This window comes from Ascochyta rabiei, chromosome 6 (genome assembly GCF_004011695.2).
Source record: "Ascochyta rabiei chromosome 6, complete sequence".
NCBI lineage: Eukaryota > Fungi > Ascomycota > Dothideomycetes > Pleosporales > Didymellaceae > Ascochyta > Ascochyta rabiei.
This window is the reverse complement of record NC_082410.1, coordinates 1,152,107-1,172,672: the sequence shown is the minus strand read 5'-3', so window position 1 is coordinate 1,172,672 and position 20,566 is coordinate 1,152,107. Positions and strand designations below refer to the sequence as shown.

General features: G+C 53.8%; 9 protein-coding genes across 9 annotated transcripts, besides 8 other annotated features; 4 read left to right on the top strand and 5 right to left on the bottom strand.

The window, feature by feature from the left end:
• Window positions 1-2,058: 2,058 nt before the first annotated feature.
• EKO05_0004276 (uncharacterized protein) lies at window positions 2,059-2,613 on the top strand (the record flags this gene model as incomplete). Its single annotated transcript, XM_038938989.1, has 3 exons — window positions 2,059-2,130; window positions 2,186-2,384; window positions 2,435-2,613. 3 exons carry the CDS (start codon window positions 2,059-2,061, stop codon window positions 2,611-2,613), a joined length of 450 nt encoding a protein of 149 aa, XP_038800085.1.
• Window positions 2,614-3,991: 1,378 nt separating this feature from the next.
• Window positions 3,992-4,656, bottom strand: EKO05_0004275 (uncharacterized protein; the record flags this gene model as incomplete). The annotated part of the gene is made up of 3 exons (XM_038939041.1): window positions 3,992-4,139; window positions 4,202-4,432; window positions 4,517-4,656. The coding sequence occupies 3 exons, from the start codon at window positions 4,654-4,656 to the stop codon at window positions 3,992-3,994; spliced, it is 519 nt and encodes a 172-aa protein (XP_038800083.1).
• Window positions 4,657-5,548: 892 nt separating this feature from the next.
• Window positions 5,549-7,313, top strand: EKO05_0004274 (uncharacterized protein; the record flags this gene model as incomplete). Its single annotated transcript, XM_059636351.1, has 4 exons — window positions 5,549-5,785; window positions 5,842-6,102; window positions 6,158-6,638; window positions 6,685-7,313. 4 exons carry the CDS (start codon window positions 5,549-5,551, stop codon window positions 7,311-7,313), a joined length of 1,608 nt encoding a protein of 535 aa, XP_059492334.1.
• Window positions 7,314-7,973: 660 nt separating this feature from the next.
• EKO05_0004273 (uncharacterized protein) lies at window positions 7,974-10,313 on the top strand (the record flags this gene model as incomplete). Its single annotated transcript, XM_059636350.1, has 1 exon — window positions 7,974-10,313. One exon carries the CDS (start codon window positions 7,974-7,976, stop codon window positions 10,311-10,313), a length of 2,340 nt encoding a protein of 779 aa, XP_059492333.1.
• A 438-nt stretch (window positions 10,314-10,751) lies between these two features.
• On the top strand, window positions 10,752-11,664 carry EKO05_0004272 (uncharacterized protein; the record flags this gene model as incomplete). Its single annotated transcript, XM_038939080.1, has 2 exons — window positions 10,752-10,840; window positions 10,899-11,664. 2 exons carry the CDS (start codon window positions 10,752-10,754, stop codon window positions 11,662-11,664), a joined length of 855 nt encoding a protein of 284 aa, XP_038800081.1.
• Window positions 11,539-11,583: a tandem repeat.
• A 120-nt stretch (window positions 11,665-11,784) lies between the features above and the next one.
• EKO05_0004271 (uncharacterized protein) lies at window positions 11,785-12,595 on the bottom strand (the record flags this gene model as incomplete). Its single annotated transcript, XM_038938879.1, has 3 exons — window positions 11,785-12,209; window positions 12,299-12,327; window positions 12,486-12,595. 3 exons carry the CDS (start codon window positions 12,593-12,595, stop codon window positions 11,785-11,787), a joined length of 564 nt encoding a protein of 187 aa, XP_038800080.1.
• A 703-nt stretch (window positions 12,596-13,298) lies between these two features.
• EKO05_0004270 (Tyrosinase) lies at window positions 13,299-14,017 on the bottom strand (the record flags this gene model as incomplete). Its single annotated transcript, XM_038938912.1, has 2 exons — window positions 13,299-13,578; window positions 13,632-14,017. 2 exons carry the CDS (start codon window positions 14,015-14,017, stop codon window positions 13,299-13,301), a joined length of 666 nt encoding a protein of 221 aa, XP_038800079.1.
• A 991-nt stretch (window positions 14,018-15,008) lies between these two features.
• Window positions 15,009-15,041: a tandem repeat.
• A 372-nt stretch (window positions 15,042-15,413) lies between these two features.
• Window positions 15,414-15,972, bottom strand: EKO05_0004269 (uncharacterized protein; the record flags this gene model as incomplete). The annotated part of the gene is made up of 2 exons (XM_038945546.2): window positions 15,414-15,737; window positions 15,931-15,972. The coding sequence occupies 2 exons, from the start codon at window positions 15,970-15,972 to the stop codon at window positions 15,414-15,416; spliced, it is 366 nt and encodes a 121-aa protein (XP_038800078.2).
• Window positions 15,672-15,729: a tandem repeat.
• A 107-nt stretch (window positions 15,973-16,079) lies between the features above and the next one.
• Window positions 16,080-16,137: a tandem repeat.
• Window positions 16,138-18,306: 2,169 nt separating this feature from the next.
• Window positions 18,307-18,383: a tandem repeat.
• A 14-nt stretch (window positions 18,384-18,397) lies between these two features.
• Window positions 18,398-18,441: a tandem repeat.
• A 40-nt stretch (window positions 18,442-18,481) lies between these two features.
• Window positions 18,482-18,535: a tandem repeat.
• Window positions 18,536-19,739: 1,204 nt separating this feature from the next.
• On the bottom strand, window positions 19,740-20,282 carry EKO05_0004268 (uncharacterized protein; the record flags this gene model as incomplete). Its single annotated transcript, XM_038945545.1, has 1 exon — window positions 19,740-20,282. One exon carries the CDS (start codon window positions 20,280-20,282, stop codon window positions 19,740-19,742), a length of 543 nt encoding a protein of 180 aa, XP_038800077.1.
• Window positions 20,283-20,446: 164 nt separating this feature from the next.
• Window positions 20,447-20,485: a tandem repeat.
• Between the last annotated feature and the right edge of the window lie 81 nt (window positions 20,486-20,566).

Sequence of the window (20,566 nt, the reverse complement as noted above, 5' to 3'; positions counted from 1 at the left end):
CTTGGGTAGACATAGCTACCAGATTGAGATATAAACTTTGTATCCCTTGCATAGACTACAAGAAAGCACATATGCTCGATCGCTGCCCCAAGTGTTAAGATGCGCTGCGCCGTGGACGACAAACACATGTGGATATCTTGAAGCAGCAGCAGCATACATGTTTTGTGCTCTCGGCTGGCGCCATAGTGATTCACAAACATCACAATGAGAAGTCGATCTGGTCTATTTGTCTTCTCAGAAAGACGGGTGGAAGACTATGCACGGCCTGTCTAGATCGATGTCATACACAAGAACTGATCTAGTTTTTCACGTCGTTTATAGAGAAACCACGTAGCACACGGTCTAATTTCGAAGGCTGAGTCAGGCCAAGTCCAACACCGCAGAGCCGGTATATTCTCAGGAGAAAGTTGGCTGGGCTTCTACACAGGTAGCTCGGCAGATTTGTTGAACTGTTGGAAGAACCATCCAGTACGACAGATTTTTTATATCCTAAGACGTGTCGTGACATTGCCATCGAGCGCTGGCTCGATGGACACCGAAGGTAGTAGATGTCACAATACCGGCAAGTTACACCCGACCACATTGGACGTGGCCACAAAGCCATCGGCCATTTGTGAATATACTGTCATTCTCCGCTTTCTTCCAACCCTCAGCTTCAAACCTCTTTGGCGTGTTGTACTACTCGCTTTTCATACGCTTTGAATTTTATTGAGAAGTTCTGAGGCAGTCCTTGTGTTCTACCTTTCTGTCTCACAGAATTCGTCACTTCATTGTTTTCGTCTTCTTTCGCTCTCCTATCACGTTCCAGAGCCTCAACTTCAGTCAGCGGCCGGCAGCTCTCTTCCATACCCGTCGTCCAGGGTATGCAGCTCCACCTGTACATTTACTCCTGTTTAGGTACCAGCTGCACTTCTCTTGCGGTTCGACGGCGAGCGGTTGTGAGCATTGGCGGTACATGCGTGTCTCGAACAGGCAATGTCGAGTTGTGCGATCCCCAATCCAAAGTGACAGGAGTTGAAAGCTCGATATCTGGAGCAGCACGACATGAGGTGATGCAGCCATCCATCGCGGTGATATAGCAGAGATGGCCGTGATTTCCGATATTCTATCAGAGTCGATGTAGAGTAAAGAGTTGGCGACGAAACCGTGAGTTTGAGTCGGACTGGACCAAGTGATGGTGAGAGGTGAAGCTAGGCGTTCATTCACTTCATCAATAGGTCCATATACATACAACCATCAATCAGGGACCTACGGTTGTTCTCAATAAAGGTAATGAGCTATTCTGGCGTTTGCATCGTGATGAAAACACGTGAGCGAGAAAAGACTTAGTGTAGTCCAATGTCTCGCTTAGTCATCATGGCTGGCACGATACTGATAGGCAATCTCGCCCAAGTCGTCAAGTACCTAGACTTCAATTGCTGTTAGAAACTCGCTGAAGATGCTTGTAAGTCTTGGAATTTGCGTAGAGGCTGTCACCTCTTGGGTGTATGCCTGCCTCCACATAGTCTTTTACTTCTTGGTCTTCCTTCTACTTCGCAAATCTTCTCAAGGCCCGTCTGGTCAGGTACAGCATACTTGGATATGGTCTGCAGCTTTTTAGCAATCAAGACTTTAAATATGGCTGTCCAAAAAAGGGGTTTTCGAGGCCCTGTCGAGGACTTTCACCGTGATCAGGCTCAAGCTTGCGATTTTAGAACAATCTCGATCATAAACATAGCTAATGCCCTGACACCGTGTCTTCATCTCCGATTTTGTGCGCTTCGGTTCGCACGAGCACATGTTCACTAATCAACTACTTTCCCAAGGTAAGGCTTGCGAGGTTCAAATCGAACATCGAATAAAACAACAACGCGGTCGTCAAAGTGGAGGTCTGCTAGCAGGATGCGACTGAACTTTGCGCGCACAGACCGAATTAGTCATTCACGTCATCACAACTGAAAGCAACAGCGTAGGCCCAACTAACCTTCTTTCAGCTGCACCTCAAATGTTCATACATAAACTGCTCTTGCCAAGTGAACTGCTGTGCATCTCAGGACCTCTCCTACGCAAAGTGACACCATGACTTCCAACTACTCCTTCTACAGCATCCCCGTGTACTGGTTCTTGGCGCTTGTACCACATGCCTACGCCGTACGTCCCGAACACTGATAGAAACACAGGTCAGTCGTCGACTAACTAGCGACAGGTCTCTGTAGCGAAGAAAGCCAACAAGGGCTTTTGGGACAACACAAACCCCCGCCGCACTGGCTACCTCGAGAAGAACATACCGAAAGATGTGTTTGCAAAATACGAGCGAGCAGAAGCAGCCCATGCAAACGGGCTAGAGAATGCGCCATTCTTCATTGGCGCTGTTCTGGCAGGGAACTTCGCAGGTCTCGATACATGTGAGTCGCAAGTGTGATTATCGCTGATGCGGCTGACCAGATCACACTAGTCACGATGAATTCCTACACCGGAGTATACGTTGGCCTGCGAGCGCTCTACAGCGTTCTTTACATCAAAACCACGACGCTCAAGAACTCACGTGCACGTTCAATGGTGTGGATTGCTGGGCTACTCACCCTGTTCACACTATACATCAAGGCTGCGAACAAGGTCCTGGCAGATTCGTAGAAGGAAAGATAGTTATAGGCATCCTCTCAAAGCCTCCTGGGTTGCATCTCTGGCCATCTAGTACCAGCGCTTCCACCAGTGATGCCCATCAGTGCTGGCTGCCTAAAACTCAAGTGTGTACCAGACGTGGGTCACTGGGAAGGATCCCGTTCGCCCCGTTCAACGCATCGATAGCGTCCCCAAAGATCAGGTTGTCGTATCCAGCCATGACATGCATTGCCGTGCTATCATCGGCGAAGCTCTGCTGGTCGGCTACCATAACAGGATTGATGAAGATCTGCATGAGGAACTTCTCGAAGGTACCGTAGTCCTTCGTCAGGAACTCCGCAACACCGTCGTAGGGAGATACTGCAAGTCGGCCGTGGGTGGCGTGAATAAGAGGCTGGATCATCTTCCTATGCTCTTCATCTTGGTGGAACTTTCGTCGTATCAGCATGCATTGATACTTGCTACGTGATACTGCGACTTACTTGTGTATAACGCAAAAGACGTACACCTGCGTCTGGGTCGGAGATGGTGAGATCCGCGTGTACAGTCTTCCAGTGACTGTGAAGGAATTTCTCTGTAATGCTGGTGTTCTTGCGGAAGAAGATTTTGAAGCGGAAGTACGGCTGTCGGAAAGACCCTTGTGAACCGGGCTGTGGTCGTAGCTCGTCGAAGGTGTAGTTGTAGGAAGAGGTGGGAGGAAGGGCAGCAACAAAGCCGCAGAACCAGAAGACCAGAGCGACAAGGCTGATTGTCTTGAACATCAGTTGCATTGCGTGGAATTTTTGGTGGGTGTCAATTGTGTTGTGGTAGAGCAAGCGACACGATATATATACCTAGTAGTGCTGAGTTAAAGCTAGTCAAGTAGGTGGTTAAGTAACTGGTCCATCAGCTCGCAGGCGGTAACGACAGCCACTCTATGCAGTGACTGCTTCCTCCACAAAACCACTGGTTCTCGCGGTGGGTTCACCACCTATTCCTGGCTCAAGGCCATCCATTTCAAGCACCATCCCTTCAGTTTGATTCATTGCTTATTCAGAAGCAAAGCCAGATCTTATGTAACCCCAGAGGCTCAGATCGGTTCGCGCCACGTGGGAAGTCATACATGCTTAGATCGCGTTAGTAATTCCCGCCAACAAGTTCAATCGGCAACTTGATCGTAAAGAGCGGATGAGTGAGATTTTCCAAGTAAAGAGCGTGTATGTGAGCTGGCCAAGCGCCACCATGCACGATGAGGGTCTAACTAGTGTCTCATCGTGCTGCAAGCAAACGACAAGAATCGACAAAATCAAGTGCAGAACTCCTGAGCCCTTTCGTTTGCTGAATCAACTACGAGAACCTCTTACTGCGGCCGACGCTTGACTTCCGTCACCAAAAGCAGACTGCTTGCAGACTACGTAGCCGTATCGAAGAGGCTGAACGGAATGATGCGAAACTTCTGGTTGCTGCCCCCGTTTCTGGAATACACTAAGACTTGACGGGTGTTGCTGCCATCGCCCCTAATGTCAAGCACGCTTTCAGGGAATGCTGCACTCTCGATCCTGTGAAATAGCTGGTCAGTACTTGCCAAAGGCCTTCTTGCATTGGACATGAATATACATACTCGTAGAGGCCGTTGCCAAGACTATTGATCTTCCATGCTTGCTGCGATCTGTTCCCTGTGGAGGAGTAAAAATCCAGGCCTGATGCCTGGGAATTATCGAGGTTGTTGGTCGATGTATAGGAACCGGTGGCAGTGAGAACATTGGACGGCAGAACACCCGTGATGAAGGCGTATCCTAAAGACTTGGGTCCAGAGGTAATATAAAAAGTGCCATTCTTTGTAGGGGCATTACTGCAAGACAAATATGTTAGTCGGCCTAACCATACCTTGCAGTTAGAAGATCACACCGCAGACAGGGTACGAAGAGGATCATACCCAATGCTAAAAACCTTCGACTGTGATCCAAATGCCAACGAGGTCCCATCTATCGCTTTAATCGTGTAGTGCCCGTTGAACTGAGCAAGTGCTGAGGGAATGATTGCCAAAGTGGCAATGAGGACGGTGGAAAAGAACATTGTGATTAGTGTGCTGCTGGATTTCTGTATCTGTGAAGTGATGTACTTGTGGTTGCGATGAATACGACGAGCCTCAGACCGCGACTTTATATGGACGAATCTACTCTTGCAAGGATCTCTTACTGAAGCCTTCGATGTCTTCGAGGTATTGATGTCTTGTTCAATGGGTAGCTTCTGCAGTTGGCAATCGCTGACCTGAGCCCGTTACTGCAGCCATGTACCGGTGCGAGAAGACAATCAGCCTTCGTTGCCTGATTCCAGGAAGAGTGAAATACTCTCGAGCCGAAAGCTCTACGATGTGGAGGGCTTTGTGACATTACACAAATTCTACAAATGTAAGCCAATTCGTCTGTGTGATACAAAGGCGTAGATCAGGTTGATCTGCTTGGATACGGGAAGCCAATATGCTGTCGACCCGTTATGGAATGCTGTAAAGAGTACGCCGCGATGCGATGCGATCTGTCATGCAGGTCAGCTTCCTAAGAGCGAGGAGTACGGGCGCCGGTGGTCCGAGTCATCCCAGCCGACGCCTTGAACAGCTGAGAGGCGAGCCTCATAGTGACACCCTTGTGAGATGATGAGCTTTCTGTTGCTAAGCCGCCATGCAGCTGAAGCCAGCCACCCCAGTGGTTCGTAGGACGTTAGGAGTGTTTTATGGTGGGGAAGACAACCGCGCAGAGACATGCGGAGGATCCAATCACCCCCGAGCACGCCCGCACCAGCCGACAAGCGAGACACCATCCCAATGCCATGCCTTGGCACTTCTGGACAACGATGGCGACATACATACGCAATCTGATTGGTCTCTGTTAGGGAGACGCTATGGGCGCAAGGATTGTCTTGTCTTAATGTTGGTCACTACGCACTGTTGTCTCAATCACAAACCTCGACGATGCCCCTCCAGTCGATCATCGGCTCACTGCGCGCAAGAGCACGCGCACAGCGTAGCGCCTCACTCCAAGCCAACACCGGCAAGCTGCAATGGCGTCTGACAGAGGTCTTCGTCAGGATGTGGGATCTTGGCTTCACGGCATTTGGCGGACCTCCTGTGCATTTCCAGATCCTCCATCGACGTTTTGTCGAAGGCTTGGGCTATGGTGGAGGTAGCAAATGGGTGGATGAACAAACAGTCAGAACCCCTGTAGGCTTTTGAGAGTAGCCATCAAAGACTAAAACACGTCTTAGTACCAAGAGATCTTTGCCATCTGCCAGGCGCTACCTGGACCAGCCTCTACCAAGATGCTCTTCACAATTGCGATGATACACGCAGGCGTCGTCTCAGCCGTGTTCGCTTTCCTACTGTGGAGCTTGCCAGGTGCCATTGGGATGTACGGCCTGTCTCTCGGCGTGCAAAGGATGCCAGATCGGTTACCACCAATCGTATATGCATTTCTGAGCGGGATGAACGCTAGTACGGTCGGTATCATCGCTCTGGCCGCTGTGCAGGTAGGTTTGACGAACTGAGCAGCACTCGTTACAGCATCTGCTTATGATTTTGAAGCTGGCACAGAAAGCGATTCAGGATCGCCTGACCAGGATCTTGGTAATCATGGGTGCCTGCGCCGGTATCTGCTATAACGCCTTGTGGTACTTTCCGGTTTTGATCGTTTGTGGCGGCACAACCACCGTGATCTGGGATGTCTGGCTCGCCCAGAGAATAGGCAAGCTTAAAGCTAAGTGGGAAAGTAAGAGAAGAAGGGCCAGGAATGAAGCCGGGGATGCGGAGGAATCAAGTACATCACAAGACATCCAGCCTGCAGAGCAGCTGCAGATACGTCGCCCGGAAGCTGTTAAGAGAAGGGTACAAGCCGGTAGTTCCACAGATCGTATGGTTTTAGACGATGAGGATGCAGGCCCAGGTCGAGCCGACAGCCGGCGGAGCACAGAACTTGATACGACAACGAACCCTCCACCGGTAGCTGACGTCAAGACCCACAACATCTCTATCAAGCTTGGGGTTTCCCTATTCGCAGCATTTTTGGGTAAGAGAAGTCTTTGATACTTCGACAGCCAGCTTACCCTTTCCAGCATCCTTTCTTGCAGTAATGGTCATCCGTGGCACCATCCCTGACCGACCGTTAATCTTCGATCTGTTCTCTAACATGTACCTGGCTGGTACGATCATTTTTGGCGGCGGGCCCGTCGTAATCCCCCTTCTGCGCTCGTACGTTGTAGATCCGGGCTGGGTTTCACCACGAGACTTCCTTCTAGGTCTTGCCATCATTCAGGCATTGCCCGGGCCCAACTTCAATTTCTCTGTATACCTTGGAGCTCTGACGCTCGCATCAACAGGGATACCAACCATCTTCGGAGGCTTGCTCGCATTCTTTGGCATCTTCTTCCCTGGCCTAGTCCTAACGGTCGCCGCACAGTCGATCTGGCAGGTCATGCGAACCAAAGCGTGGGTGCTGAGTCTGCTGAGAGGAATCAACGCGACGGCAGTAGGTTTAGTCTTCACTGCCGTCTACAGGCTTTGGGAGATTGGCTATCTCACGCCGGAGAGCAGTGATGGTACGAGCCTGGGCAATGAACCGTGGTGGGTTGTCGTTGCTACACTCGCCTATGCAGAGACTGCGTGGTTTGGCACGCCACCCGCTGTTGCCATCATATTTGGAGCTGTCTTAGGACTAGGATGGTATGGCGCGGTTGGGCAGTAACCCGTGTTGGTACTTCGATGGAAGAAGGTGAACAACGATCTATCTCTCAGGTGTTTCTCAGCTTGCCATCCTGCAATAAAATCTCATTACAGCATCCTTATATCAGAATTAAGTATGTAATATAACAATCTCTTACTGAGCCTGTTACTATGCCTCAAAATATGATGCTTTTGTAAAGGTTTTCCTCTAGCAATGTTCTAGTATTAAAGACTACGTTTGTCAGAATTGTTTTGGTTTGGCGTTTGCGCGTATTGCGTAGATCCGCGCATGGACACAGTACAGGGCGCCTATAACATCTTGTCACGTCAGCCACCAATTGCTTCTGTAGCAAGACCCTCGAGTCTGGCAAAATAGTGTTCGCTCACGGGTGGCTGCATCGTTTCTGTGCGGCTGACGCGCAGCAGACCTTACTTCTTGCGTAGCTGCGACTCAGCCTGGCGACACATGTACGGTAGCCGCCAAAGGTGCAATCAGCCAATCCACTTCGGCATGGTCTGGAGAGGCTGTGTACGAGACACTAGCACAGGGAGGGCTTACACACCCGTTATCGAAGTCCAAGAACCCGAAACAGCCTTGTTCTAATTCTCCTCCGTTCGCGCTGAGCCTACTTAAGGCTCTAATCATCTCCCCAGCCTGACGTTCTCCGTAGTCCTTGTCAGCATGCATCACCAGGCTCGAAACCGACAACCGCCGCCCTCCCAACCAACGCTTTCGGCTTTTCTTCGTGCTGTAGGCCTGGACGCTCTCAATGTTTTGAAGAACAAACTTTCGGGCTACAACACCCGATCAGAGCCTACGAAGCTTATCCATACAACGTCTCTACGCACAACCCTCCAGCGGTGTGCCGTGCATTTGCTACCGTGCGCTTTCTCAATATTTCTCATCTCAATCAACCTCCAAGGCTATTTCATCGGATTTGAACTAGCTGGTCAACCAGGAAGAACCTCACAATATATTGCGTTACTCCAAATTGCGGCAAAGGCACAGGAACTGCTCATCGTTGCCAGCCTTGCAACTGTTGTTGTCCATAGAATCCGGCACGACCTGATAGATGGCGAAGGCGTACCTTTCGGACTCGTTGGGGCAGGCTCTCTATTCAGCCAACTAAGCTACTTCTGGTCTACCGCCTTCATCGGCTCGGTGTCTAGAGGGGCCAAACTTAACGCAACCCTCGTGGGGCTACTCCTGCTTGCAGGACTCGTCGCGGTCACAGCTGGTCCTGCAGTTGCCGTTCTACTCGTTCCGCGTGAACAGACATGGTCTGCCGGCGGAACTAAGTACTGGATTAACGGTACCACCAAGGATTTATGGCCTTCGCGTGTAGGACTTGAGCACTATATGCCTGAGACGGGAGCTGGTTTATTCGGAGCTAGTTGCTCTTCTACAAAAGCCTACACGAATGCTCTATGTCCAGCTGGCGGCTACCTTTCGCTCATGAACAGATTTTCCTCGAGCGATTACTCTCGACCATGGTCAGGGACCAGGGATTCTCGCTACACTCCAGTGGGACTACTGGTTTGGAGTCCAATGGGTCAGATGCCACCGTACAACATGGCATCCGCTCAACGAGCCAGGACGGCATTGGAGTCTTCAGCCGTGGGTATTCACGGCCCTGCTTCGTGGGTGGCAGCCACAATCAACGAAGACTGGCAAGTTGCTGTCGATTCTGCAACTGCCAGCATGAACTCTCGGATATCTCGTTACAGATACTACAGCACGATGAGGTCTGTGATGGACACTTGGGTCCCTGCGGTACGAGTCGTCTGCAGTGATCGGCAATCCTTTGCGCCCGGACAAAGGACTCTGCAGTTCCCTGTAGTACCAGAGTTTGGTGGAGCTGTCAGAAATAATCTGATATTCGACGACCAAAATCCTGGTGAGCCGCGCGAACTACGCACCGTACAGCTCTCGGACGAAACATTGAAGAATCTCAACTATACACAGCATGCTAGGGTTTCTGCCATAGACCTTTCGAATGTATCATGGACGACTGCCACCACCGGCATAATAATCGAGCACGCCTGGGATGACAAAACCTCCCACAGTGTTTCCAGCTGTGTCGTGGATGCAAGATGGGCCAAGGGAGCCGTTTCTGTTGGACTCGCTCAGGCAGTGCAAACGGAGGTTTACTCTGTCACAAGGTCAGTCAAGAACTCGCTCGTGTCATCGGGATCGTACCGAGCGTTCGACATGTTCAATTCAAACTCTGGGCCTCGAGATTCTTGGCGGCGTATCAATATTACTGATGAATGGTTCAACTCCATCAACTTACCTCTCTCTAACGACACCAACATCCCCTACTCTTTGAATACAGCGCGGCCCGCAGATTCCAACGCCAGCACTGTCTCAGCGTCAGACATGACCACAATCTCAGCTCTGCTCGCATTGACAGCATCCAGCACATCCTCAAGCCCTGCAATCGAACACACTCTCGCCTCCATTTTCGCCGACGCACTCTCCCGCGCAGGAACCTGGCGCATGCTCAACATCACCCTCCCGGTCAGCAACAAGACCCCCCACTTGACCATCCACCACATGCGCATCCCCGACTTCCGGAACCAACTTCTGCACAGTGGCGAAGCATACTCGGACCCATCCCTCTCCTCTCCCACCTCCTTCACCCCCTTCGAGGTCTCGCAAATAATAACAGGCTACGCATTCAAAACCTCGTCAACAACCGATATCCTTGCTCTTGCCGTCGTGATCCTGCATCTCGCCATCGCGCTAGCCCACACAACATTCCTGCTCCTCCGCCGCCGCAGCTCAGCCTGCTGGGACTCGGTCCCGGAGCTTCTCGCGCTGGCGCAGCAGTCGCGCAAGTCGGAGCTCGCGCTGCACAACACCGCAACAGGAATCCAGTGCCTAGATACCTTTCGACAGCGCACTCGAATCCGGGTCTCAGAGGAGGATAGCACGCGGGTGGAGGTTAGGTTCGATACTGATGTTGCGGCAGGGGTGCATAAGCCAGGAAAGCCGCGGGAGACGGTTATGTATGGATAGAATGTCGTTCCTCGGTTAATTATAGGAGTTGACGAAAGTCCTTTTACACCCCGTGACTTTGGGTTGGTAGTGTGTCAGTAGTGTAGTTGGTATACTGCGTATGTATTCTTTAAGATATATCGCGTAGGGCCCTCGTTAAAGTGAAACCTTTACATTAAGCGCACATTTTAACCTGATGACAAGCGAACGCAGTGACATGATCTACCAAGGCCATATTCGGGCCTACCCGCGACCCGCTATGGTATTCGATGCCCCACTGTGACTACCGACTATACCCGCTGATCGACACACAAGTGTAGCCATACGGAGTAGGTGTAGAACTACGTGGCATAGCCTACCCAGATCTCTTACCAAGGTACGTCACCTTTCCCCCGACATTCAACACAACTCCACAAAGAAAGACGAACATCTCGCACCGTTTCGCAAATCACGTCGAATATGACCACCTCATCTCCAGAGCCATACTGGCTCGGTCGAGCTTCGGACGAACAGAAGCGTCTGCTGAAGCAACACACAATATGGACTCGGTATACATACACCTCCTCTTCCCCCCCTTCATCCCACCACCCACCTAACACTGCCCAGAAGCATCGGCTACCTGCTCCACCCAACCGTCTCCGCAGCGTTACCAGAAAATGCGCGGATCGCCGACATAGGCACGGGCACGGGCATCTGGCCGATAGAAATGTCGCAAGCCTCACCCCCCGGGCACAAAATCCACGGCTTCGACATATCCGCAGAGCAGTTCCCCCCCGCCGCCTCTCTACCGCCCAACGTCACCCTCGGCTACGGCGACTTCAAAGCCCCCTTCCCCACGGAGCTACACGGGACCTTCGACCTGGTCAACATCCGCCTCATCATCATCAGCCTGGGCCCAGAGGCCGCGTGGAAAGCGGTGCTGGATAACGTTCTCGCCCTGCTGAAGCCTCGCGGCGCTCTCTGCTGGACCGAAGGCGATTTCCTCGTCGCCCGCGCGTTTCGTGGGATGGCGCAGATGGCTACGCCTGGACACCATTTGACGCGTGGGCAGGTCCAGCTTAATAGTACGCTTGTCAGGCGGTTTGGATACAGTTTCCCCTCGCTGTCTACGCTGTTTGAGGATGCGGGATTAAGGGATGTCGAGGAGGATGTGCTCAGTACCGACCGGCTTCCGGAGCAGAGGGGCGCGTTTACGGAGTTGGGGATTGGGGCTGTGTTTGGCGGGTTGAAGAACCTGGCCAAGGTTGAGGGGGAGGGGTATTGGGATGAGGAAGAGGTGGAGAGGAGGAGGGCGTTGGCGGTGGCGGATAAAGAAAGTGGGGCGTATTTGAGGTGGGACATACATGTTGGTGTTGGATTCAAGGCCGAGTGAGACTCGTGGAAACCCCAGCATATGAGAAAGTTATGATCTAAGGTTCCGCAGATACTGGGTTTAGATTGGACTGGTCGCTCTGAGATCTGTGAAACTCGCCCAGCGAAGCCCCCACCCTAACTAACCAGTCCACACCGCGGGCCCCGGAGCCGTGTACGAAGTCTGCCCGCCATAGATATTGACCTGCAACCCCTTCTCACCAGCCGTGTACGCACCAGGAAACGCAACAAGCGGGCCCGGAGTCCCACTCCCACCGCCTGTAACCTTGATCTGGGCGCAGGACAAGTAAATCTGCGCGCCATTGATCGCACTAGCAGTATGCAGCGCAATGTGCTCGACGCGCAGCAGATACTCGCCTGAAGGTGTCGCCTTTGGAATCGTGACAGAGGCCGTGGCGGCGTTCATGCTGGCCCACGTCAACGCGCCGTTCGCGACGTTGGCTTTCTCTGTGTAAATCTTGAACCACACGTTCCCGCTGCCGTCCCAGGTTGCTGCTGTTTTGCCTGTGGGGACTCTGGCCATGTAAAATTGCAGAGGTCCTTGGTCTGGGGATGCTTAAGCTGGGGATTCACGTGCAGTAAGGAGAGAGGGGGAGAGGCTTACGGAAGATGTTGGGCGTCACTTTGAAACTCACGCTCGACCCGGCGGCGACAGACTGTGTCGCTGTAGTGGTAGCGCCGGGTGTGAGTTCGTAGCATCGGAGGGCGGAGGAAGTCACGTCGGTGACGGGGCCGTTGGAGTAGTGGTTTGCGGTTGTGCGGACGACAGACCAGTTGTGCTGTGAGCCAGACTGCAAGTGGAAGACTCTATGTGGAACTCACCAGTCTGCTGTGCCGGTCAGGGCGGGGAAGAGATAGTGGCGGGCTTGTAGGGCTGCGGCGCTGGCTGCGTCGGCTGCCAGTGCTACGGCGAGGGTTGTGGTGAGCTTCATCGTGTCCGTGTATTCGAGGCTCTTCCGGAAAAGATCTGAGAGACCGTAACAAAGAACAAGGGCTGCGCCTGCACGATTATATCTAGACGTCCGTTAGGTGACGCTGAAACAGATGAGCCTGATTGTGGCATGTTTGCCATGCCTCTCCATATTGTTCATATTACGCGGTGGGCTGGGAGGTGTTTCGGTTTGACAAAAAGGGTAATCTGATATTGACCGCAATATAAACACTTGGTGAAACGCAACCACGCTGAACCACGCGACTCGGCAATGGCGGAATGCCGGCTTCTCGATGCGTCGAGGCTGCAGACCAGTGTGCATCTGCAGACTAGCTGTGGCTACTTGTGATGCGCTGTATGTCATGAGGGTGCCCGAGCAACATGTTCCGTCGGTCGTCTGCCAACGGATGGACTGCATCGAGCTAGCGATCTTGGGTGGGACGGGTATCTGAACTTCTCCAGTCGCTCCATCGACAAGTGATCGACTGCTTCCAGTGATGGCTGCAGCGCGTCCTACCAACGACTGGCATTGTCGCCGAGAAGATGCACTCCCTCGCTCTCTACCCTTCTTCGACTTCAGACCTTGTCTTCTCTCTACTGCACCGGTGTAGGATTTGAATGTCTTTTGTAGCGAGCGTTGTGTCACCAGGTCCGTCTCTTCGAAAAAGTGTTGTGCTCGGCGTCCGTCGACCCATCAGATATCTTCATGTCCTCATGCCCATCTCAATATCTCTGATCTCAGTGCTCAAGTCCTGAACATCGTCCTGCGCCATCATCTGCGCACTGGTCTCCAGATCGTTGACGACGCTCTCCAAGCCTCTGACAAGCGCCTCGATTTCTGCGCGTTGTGCAGTCACAGTCGCGAGCAGTTCGTTGTTCGACGCCTGTGTTTCGGCGAGTCTGGTATTCATGTCTGTCGCTTGCTTCTCGAGGAAAGGCATCAGATGCGCCAAGTGGATTTCAGACGGCGTGAGCGTGTGCGGGCTGCGAGCACCCGTTAGCTTTGCGCCGCGCGCGTTCCGCAGATGACAACTCACGGTACAGGCGCCCCAACAGGCCCTCCATTCGCGCTGGCCTCTGCGCGCTTCTTCCTGAGCTTTGCATCTTCGATGCACTGCTCCAATTCGTTGACCAGCTTGACCACGTTCCTCTTCTTCAGGATTTCCTCAAAGTTGACCTTCCATGTGCGGTCCAGCTGGTCTACGATCTGGCTGCGCAGCCCTTCGAGCGTTTCAGGCGCGTATTGCGCGGCGGTAGGGAAGCAGGATGCGAAGTTTTTGGAGGAGCATTTATCGAGCGTGGCTTTGGAGGCCTGATTGAAGACGTTGATGAGGCCTTGAGCGCGCGGGCCAGGAGCCTCGGCAACAGGTGGCGCGGGCGCAGGGGAGGGTGAACGAGAAGGTGGGTTCGTGGCGGTGGGCATGGTAGAGTATGAATGCTGTGGTGATGGTGTAGGAGATTGTTGATTGTTTACAAGGCGCCGAGGGCGAGCGCTAGCGCGAACCCCACGTTAGCCGTCTCGGCGAGTGCGGATATTCTGTCAGCGTCTGCTCTTTGTTGTACGAATGCTGCAGATGGTTGTTGTGATGTACTCCCCTCCTTTGCTTCTTATTATCCTGGTGCCATATTGGTTGTTATGTGCTGTGTATACGTCAAGATCGGATACACGACCAAAAGCGTACCCTCCAGAAGCAAAGAAAACCACAAAGAAAACCGATATCCATCAAACGCAATTCCCTTTGCTACAAGCCTGCAGACGGTTCGCAAGTAAGTGGAATCATAACCACCCCCTGACATTTACATTGCACATCCCAAAATCATCCCATGTTCGCCGTGCTCACGCCAACACGCTGACGCGAAAATATCATCACGACACGACCCAACCTTCCCAATGCGGCAAGCATCGACGCAAATCCATCGATTGTAGCGAACGACGTTCGCCCTCTGGCGCGCGCGCCGTCTTCTCTGGGTGCAGCGGACCCTGCATGCGATCTGGTCACTGCGACCTGGTCACTGGCTCGGCCGAACAGGTAGCGTGCAGCTTTCCGTGCTCGCATTCAAGCCATCCATGGATCATCAGTACAGCGTCTTTCAACGCCGCGTCCGCGGAACTCGCAGCTGCTCAGTGCTCCGATTATGGGTAGTAAAGGGGCTTATCGGAAAACGTGTCCTGGCTGTATTGCGGCGCAAGATGCGGTGTGGGCTGCGGGACTGGATCCTTTGCTGATCAGAGCAACCCCGGTGCGTGGTGTATGACGTTGTCAGATGTGCGCATTTGGCAGAGATCAGACCAGCCTTTGGCAAAAGCACGCAGATAAGCCTGAATTCAGGGTTGGGGCCTCTGGTACAGGCGCGCATGCGAGGTCATGTGTAGATTCACGGTGAAAGGTAGGGTGCAATTCAGGCTTGATGTGTGAACTTGAACTTGAACTTGAACTTGAAATTGATGTTGGTCTGGAAAAACTCCTTGATGAACCCCTCCCACGCCGAAAGCTTGCTAAATGTACATGACCTTGGCAAGGCCGAAGATTAGGTGCTGGGGAGTGTGATGAAAGCAAAACTCCTGTGGTATAGTGTTGAGCAGAACACTGCAGCTCGCGTCAAGACCCCGTGTCCTCGGCTGGCGCCTTCGTGTGTTTGTTACTGCAGTGCAGTGGGTTTGCGCCTCCAGGGTGGTGCAGGACTGCGTCATGGCAGTCCGTCGGTCCTCCACGACGCCGCGCGCGAACAAGGGATATCATGCATGATGTGGTGCGAAAACCGAGACTTTGCTGAAGAAACGTGTTGAAATGGAGCGTCGAGTGCAGGTGAGGCAGAGTTTAGACAGGGATCTTCTTCTCGCTGAGGCCCTTGTTGGTGAAGACGGCGTCCTGGCTCGACATGCGGCGGTCAAGGGCGCGCTGGACCTTTGCGCCGAGTGCCAGCTTGCTCATGTCGGCCGTCTTGTTGTCGCTGGGGATGTAGCGCTGCTGGACGAGGCGCTTGTCCTCGAGGCGCTCGAAGCCGGCGTTCCACGTCTTGATGTCCTGGGACTTGGGGTCGGCCGCCGAAGCATCGGAGAGGTGCGAGGGCGCGATGGAGGGTGTGAGGGTGGGCGTGGCGCTGTAGGTGGACATGCGGGTGGAGGCGCGGTTGCCGGCCGACTGTGGGTTGGGAGGGTTAGAGTTTGGTTGCGACATGGTAGTGGCGGTGGGCAGTAGTGGCAGTGGCGGCAGTGAAGGAGAACGGGACAGCGGTGGTGTTTGTTTGCAGAGCAGTGCAGGGCGTGGCAAGCAGCGACCTGGAGGCAGGGGAGGCGTGAAACAGGCGGTGGATACGCGAGGACGGACGACTTACGCTGGCCAGCATGGGTCGTGAAGACTCCAGCGAGTTGGTCATAATGTGTAAAGCAGGCAAGGCAGGCCGGGGCGAGCTAGGTCTTGCCGTGTTTCGGGTAGAGCGAGTGCAGTGCAGCGGCAGCTCTGAATAGCTCTGAATAGCTCTTAACAGCACTTGACAGCACTTAACAGCACTTGATAGCACTTAACAGCACTTGATAGCACTGCTATCTCGGCGGGGCGCTGCGAGGGATCGGCAGGGCGGGCGAAGGAGCGTGAAGCAGGGTGAGGCGGCGTCAGGCAACAAAGAGTGGACAAGACCAGGACAGGAGCGTCGCTGGGCGTCCTGGGGTGAAGAGCTGCAGTGACAGTGTACGAGGCGGCCTGGGTCAAACACGACCTGTGCCCGTTTCAGAGCGCCTAGATCGGCAAGGGCGCAATGGATGCAGGACAAGATCCGCAACCATGGACCTGGCCTAGCGCACGTGTAGACAGTCAGGCAGCAATTATGGGGGACGGGTTTGACAAACGCAGGCTCGACCTTTATACTCCAGCGGCGGGCGTTGTCGGTCCATGTGGTCCATGTGGGTGGTGTACCGTGAGCTAGACAAACGACCGCAACACACAACACACAACACATCCAAAAGGGACGCGGCACCTTTGAGGCTTTGAGCACCTTTGGCACGTCTAGCACGTTGGCACCGGCCGCGCACTGAGACGGCAAGTTAGGGACGCACCGTGCATTTCGACAAACCGAGCACCATGCAGCGTGCCTCTCAGACACCAGCCCAACGGTTCCACACGTTCTCTTGCTCGCCTGCGCCGGTGTGAGCGGTGTCGAGTGTCGAGACAGCCACCACGCCGCATCCACCACTCGCAGCCAGCTGCCATTCGGCGAGCACGCAGCGCCCCACGCTCCGGCCACGTTCAGAAAACGTGGCTCCCGCAACCGCTCCCCGGGCCTGATGCGGCATCGCCCGGTGCTGTCTTGTCCGCAGCGAACACCTTTGAGACATGGATGCACACGGCGGGCGCCCCTTGCTCGACGGTTGAACACGCTGCTTGCTGCACCAGCCGCCTCGTCGGCGACGACGACGACGGCCTCTGCTGTCAGAGCGAGGTTGGGCTGCCCTGAGTCCACTACTGCGTCCATGCTGCATGTTCGACCGTTCCTTCATGCGCCTGCAGCTAGTCTCTGCTCCTGGTCTGCCCCCAGCCAGCCTTCAGAGCATCGTCGCACAAGAGCGGACGTCGCTACCCATTCGCTGTACATGCCGCGCAAGACCACGGTCCTAGCCCAGCCGTTCCGCGGACTCCAGAATGGGCAGTTGAAAAGGGTCGGCTTATCGCAGGCACAGCTACGGTCATACCTCGCTTCCCGCCTAGGCCCAAAGCCACGATAGTGCCACAAATCAGTGCAATGCAGCTAGATCGTGCTGACCACGTGGAAGCGAGGGATGCTCCCCTGCATGCTCTCTGCACATCACCCACGCCCTGGAGCCTGCAGTAAGACTCGAATGAGGAATGTCACTGGCCCTGTTCTTCTTTCTGAAACCGTAAACACGGCGTGCTGCACGGGAGCATGCGCCTTGCATGGACTTTCGTGTGTGTTGCTGTCGTCACCACTCACTCGACTTGGGCACTTGAGGACATATCCTGAGGTGTGTTTGTAATGCTAGTCGTGCTTCCTTCGATTTCCATACTCGCGTACTCTGGGTTTGAATTCGCCGGGCGTGCCGTCTATACTTGACGAAGCCGTGCTGTTTTCCATCCCGCCGTCTTCCGAGACAAATGTTGGTGTCTCCCTGCAGTGACAAAGCAGGCTACAGCGGAGGTGCGCCGATGCATTCAACCGAGCCTACTCAAGGACTGTCTTGCAGTGGACTGACGACACAAGAGACACACATTGCTGTTCGAGCATGACAGACATCTCGTCATTCAGCGGAAAAGAAAGGAATCTACATGGCGAGACACTCCACCACAAAGAGCTCTCCAGATCATCCGCGGCAAGCAGGATGCCCAGCCTCCGTGGACCCTGCCTCCACACAACGACTCCACCATCTCAGAGACACAGAAACACCACTTCAACACACCAACCCCGTGCTTCCACCCCACATCCTGCAGCGCCTTAGCTGCGCCAAAAAAGCGCAGCCAGTCGCGCGACCAGCAAGCGAGCCAGCGCCAGTGACCCGCGACATGGTGTGGAGCAGTGTAAAGGAATGCTAGTATTGAGAGTAACCTACTACAGTACAGTACAGAGCGCAGTATAAACGCATCAACATCCAAAGTACCCCGCAACACCCTATAGAGCGCAGTACAACGCACATCAACACCCCAAGACCGAATCGCAGCAAGACCCCCGAAAGTCCTCGACCCCGTCTTGTCTTATCTCAACGCAAGGCAAAGCAAGGCAAAGCAAAGCAAGGCGAGGCAAGGCGAGGCAAGGCGAGGCAAGGCGAGGCAAGGCAAGGCGCTGCGCAAAGCCTGCCAGCCAGCCAGCCAACTAGCTAACTAGCTAACTAGCTAGCTATCCAGAGCCACTATCTCGCCGTGTGCACGGTAAAAGCAGACATCTCATCCCATCTCATCTCACCTCACCTCATCTCACCTCATCTCATCTCATCCAGCACCATAAGACAAAACGCCATAGAATAAAACCTAGATACCACGCCAGTTATAAACTGCTTTCAATACAGAGTGCCGGTGTAGAAGTGGTTGATTGTAAAGTGAGGTTTTGTGCGGTGTTTAGGGAGTGCGAGAGTACGGTGTTTGGGGAGGGCGAGAGTACGGTGTTTGGGGAGGGCGAGAGTACGGTGTTTGGGGAGGGCGAGGAGCTTGGTTTCCATCTTGGAGTGTAGTATTTTTTTCTTTCTTTTCTTTCCATGGCAAACGAAACATCAAGGCGAGTGCAGAGAGGGAGGAAAGAAGAAATACATAACACAGAGCATGGTGCATTGGCAAGGTTTGCGATCGCGGACTTCATATACGACGGGCTGTGAGTGGTGGACGGAGACGTCATCGACGGATGGTGATGGTGAGATTGGTATTCAAAAAGTGCGCTACTCGGTGAAGGATGGACGTCATACTGCGCTACTCCGTAAAGGATGGATATAAAGACATGTTTTCCAGAAAAGGTCTGCTGCCCTGCCAATACCCCAAGATGGCACCATCCATGTATAACAATCTGTCCCTGCGCCAGCACAAGCTGAAAAGCACACCGTCAAGACTTGACAGCGACTACACGGGAGCTCCAGGACCAACGTTTGTGTGCAGCTGTTGCAGCCGAATGCCTACTTGACGCTTGCTGTGACTCAGCCTGTCACCATCCAGCACCCTATTCTCCTTGAGTTGTCGTTGCCGGAGACAACGCAGCGGTCGGTTCTTCACAGGAGTCGGACTAGCTGCCATGGCTTGTCTCTCTGTACGATGTCTGGACGGCCCACGCTCGGTACACACGTTGGGGCTGAGCGGACTCAAGCCAAGCCCTCCGCCGTCTATTGGCGCAGATGCTCGGATAACAACAGCATCTTCTCTTAGCCACGTAGACGGAGAGTGCTTGAAGTGTGGAGCTGGTAGGTGAGCTGTTTGCGTGGCTTGCGGTGTACATGAGTGGCTCAAGAGTGAAGCTGGTAGGTGAGCTGTTTGCGTGGCTTGCGATGTATACGAGTGGCTCAAGTGACACCTCTTGCGCGTTGCAGTAAGGTGGCGTTGTAAGAGAGGATCCGGCACGATCGGGAAAGTCTGCTCTTCAGGAGCATCTGTAAAGACAGCATCGTCAAGCATGTCCGAAGTGCGACGCTCCGGTATGTCTGTGCCCTGATGAACATACTAGTCTTCATCAAGATCGTTGTCGCTATCCTGGGAATCGTTTTCCAAGGTCGCCCGAAGCCAGTCACGAACTCTTCCAGCTGACGACTCGGCGAGATCCGTTGGGCTGCACAGTAAACCAACCTTGAGGAAGTGGGAGTCGTCGGACCAGGATTCGGACGCAGGGCTGGAAGCCGTCTGTTCAACGACACAGGACGGGTATGGTTGTGAGAGAGCTAGGTTAGGATTCGTGTGAGAGAGAGTCTTGTCTGGAAGAGGCTGGTCGTGCAACATGGAAACATTCATTGTTGGCCGCTGTGACCTACGAGGCGACACTTGTCTGGATACATTTGGTAGGGTTGGGTTCATGGCATCGTGGGACTTCTGTTCGGTGCGTGCGAAGATGTGTCGTATGCACGCACTGTGCCCGGCTCGTGCAGGGGACTGCAGCAGCGATGACTCGATTCTGCACCGTCGAGCACCGGTGTTGGCAGCGTGTGACGGCGATGACAACCGAAGCTCTCTGGTGTCCTGAGCCAAGCATGGAATCGGTGCTCTGGCCATGAGGTGATGGACGCGTCTCTAGTCTGTGGTGATGAAGCTGGTGATGGGTGGGAAAGGGAGCGGGTGGAGGTCAACTGCACGGTGAGGTAGAAGCACAGCAAGGGTCCTGGTTCTTCTTGCATACAGCGCACGATGGCAGCCAGGAGGACGCCAGGTGCATTCGTGCTGCAGCTGCAAGCCCAGCGGCAAGCCCAGCTGCAAGCCACTCGTTGCGCTTTCTTCACGCGCAGATATCCGCATGCATCGCAAGACAAGCAGCAGGACGCGACAGCAACGGACTTGCC